Genomic DNA, 2,629 nt, shown 5'->3' with positions numbered 1-2,629 from the left:
CAAATGTGGAATTGTTTCCTGTGATTTTAAGAGAGTTGTGAAAGTAAAGAGTGGGTAGAGGAAATCTGGCAAGTGATCCAAGAAAAGAGACATGGATATTCCCTTCCCTATGGGCAAAGAGTCTAGTGAGGTGTTTCCTGTAGGATAAGCATTGAACTGCTAACCAAAAGGTTGCTGGTTCAAACCCATCAGAAGCTCCTCGCAAATCCTACACAGAAGCCCTATGAGTCAGAAGTTACTTTCCAGCACTTAAAATACAACAATGGGTCAGAAATAGATGATTTAGAAGAAGGAACGAGAAAAAAGTTACACAAACTTCTTGTATCTTTCCAAAACCTTGCTGTTTGGTTGACGGGCTATCTTGAGTTGGTTCTGACTCACAATGATCCTGTACAGGGTTTCCAAGGCTGTAAATGTTTATGGGAGCAGAAAGTTTCATCTTTCTCTTGTGGAATGCCTGGTGGACTCAAACAGCTGACCTTGTAGTCAACAGACCAATGCAAAACCCGCTACACCACAAGAATTCCTTCAAGCCTGTATAAGTTATACATTTACATATATTATATACATGTTGCATAAGATGCACATTTAATGATAATAAATTTTGAAAAGAAATATTACTTTTTTTGAGACATTTCTTTGACAGAATTCATTAAAATGATGCTCTCTAAACATAGCTGAGTTTCCAAAATAATGAGCTCATTTTAAGCAAACCATTGTTGATTGTCAACAGTGACTGGCTAAAATGATAGTCATCTTAATATTTGTTGTCTAAGTCAGGGAATGAATGGAATGCTCTGCCAATTCCTGCAGGTATATAAAGGTGCTGAAGAAGTAGAAGACATCCATATTTCAGAAACAAATTCTTCTAACTCACCTGAACTCTCTCCTCTTGACAACATGTGTTGCAACTACTATGGCAACTCCTGTGGCTATGGCTGTGGCTATGGCTCTGGCTATGGTTGTGGATTTGGCTCCCGTTATGGCTGTGGTTATGGCTGTGGATATGGCTCCCGCTACGGCTGTGGCTATGGCTCCGGCTATGGCTGTGGATACGGCTCTGGCTACGGCTGTGGATATGGCTCCCGCTATGGCTGTGGCTCTGGCTCTGGCTACGGCTGTGGATACGGCTGTGGATACGGTTCCCGCTATGGCTGTGGATACGGCTCTGGCTATGGCTGTGGATATGGTTCCCGCTATGGCTGTGGCTATGGTTGTGGCTATGGCTCTGGCTCTAGCTATGGCTGCTGTGGCTACCGCCCATCTTGCTTCAGAAAATGCTATTCTTCTTGCTGCTAGAACATCACTCTCCAAGCATTGCTTGCTTCTGACATGACAAATCTAAGAATAATTCTGACTGAAGAGCCCATATACCAAGATTTTGATATGCAACCAATGTCCTACTTGACAAAAGTTATGTTCTCTAAGTACCAGTTTCTTAGGATTGCATTTTTGTGTCCAGAGACTTCGTGATATCATCTGTTTTTCAGATGTTGATCTTTATTCCTTTCATCTTTGATTCTTTGTTATGATGGTGTTGGTTTCCCCTATAGTTGGGAAAATCACTTTTTCCTAATAAAAATGGTTCTTTCTAGCAATTCTCTTTTTGTGTGTGGATTTTTTGTACTTGTTTGTGGCTTTTCCTTTCTTGAGACATCATGGTCTCTCTTTAAAATTACTTAAAAATATGTTGACTGAACCTTAGGTTTTTTTGTTTGTTTGTTTGTTGTTGATACAAATATTTCCTCTTATATTTGCATTATGATTAATGTCAGCTCCACCTACTTCTACTATCCCACATCTTCAAGTACTTACATATCAGTATTTCAGAACTGAGATCTTTAAAAGACATTGGCTTCAAGGATGAAATTGGAAGGCATGATGCCTACTCAGGCTGTTATGTCAAAAACTCCAAAGAGAGAAAATAGGAACATCATTTTTTGGAAAGTAATGCTATTGAGGAGATAATCTAGGATTACTGAGCAAGTAGAATTGGACCTGGTTGTTAAACATGAGAAGCAGAAATTTAAGAAAAGATTAAGTTAGAAGAAATATTTATTTCACCTTCTGAATTTCCTGAAAGTGCAGACATATTGTTTATATATTTTAAGAAAATGCATTTGTCTTATAGTCATAGTAGTTAAAGGCTAATGTGTCAGACTGCAAAATAGTTTGAACTGCAAGATCAGTGTTTCAGGCTCACAAGCTGCTCCTTGGAAACCCTATATAGGGTTGCTATGGGTCAGAATCGACTCAATGGCACTTAACAACAACAAAAAAACATAATAAATAATTTTAGTATTTTGAATGTATTTCATAGGTATTGAGTACACAGTATGAAAAAAAATATGCGCAATATACCTCATTTCTAGTGTTTACATTCCAAAAGTGAAGATTTAAAAAGAATAAAAAGTCTTCACCAAAGAAAACTTTCAGGTGCTCATGATCAGTCATCACTGTTGTTGTTAGGTATCTTTGCATTTGTCCTGACTCAAAACAACTCAATGCACAACATAAAGAAATCCTACCTTGTGGTCCTGTGCCATCTTCACAATTGTTGTTATATCTGAGTCCATTGATACTGCCATTGTGTCTTCCTTTCACATGCAAGATTTTCAGATATGGTAAT

The 2,629-nt window shown here is 38.2% G+C and overlaps 1 protein-coding gene across 1 annotated transcript; it reads left to right on the top strand.

Annotated features, from left to right (window-relative positions):
- Positions 1–900: 900 nt before the first annotated feature.
- Positions 901–1,299, top strand: LOC102828532 (keratin-associated protein 6-2-like). The gene has a single exon (XM_006862593.1). The coding sequence runs from the start codon at positions 901–903 to the stop codon at positions 1,297–1,299; it is 399 nt and encodes a 132-aa protein (XP_006862655.1).
- Positions 1,300–2,629: the final 1,330 nt, after the last annotated feature.

Source organism: Chrysochloris asiatica, unplaced genomic scaffold (assembly GCF_000296735.1).
Source record: "Chrysochloris asiatica unplaced genomic scaffold, ChrAsi1.0 scaffold00049, whole genome shotgun sequence".
NCBI lineage: Eukaryota > Metazoa > Chordata > Mammalia > Afrosoricida > Chrysochloridae > Chrysochloris > Chrysochloris asiatica.
The sequence above is the reverse complement of the archived record's forward strand: the minus strand, read 5'-3'. Positions and strand labels throughout refer to the sequence as shown.

Coding starts and splice junctions, on each gene's coding strand:
- LOC102828532 (XM_006862593.1), top strand. CDS start 901: ATGTGTTGCAACTACTATGGCAACTCCTGTGGCTATGGCTGTGGCTAT.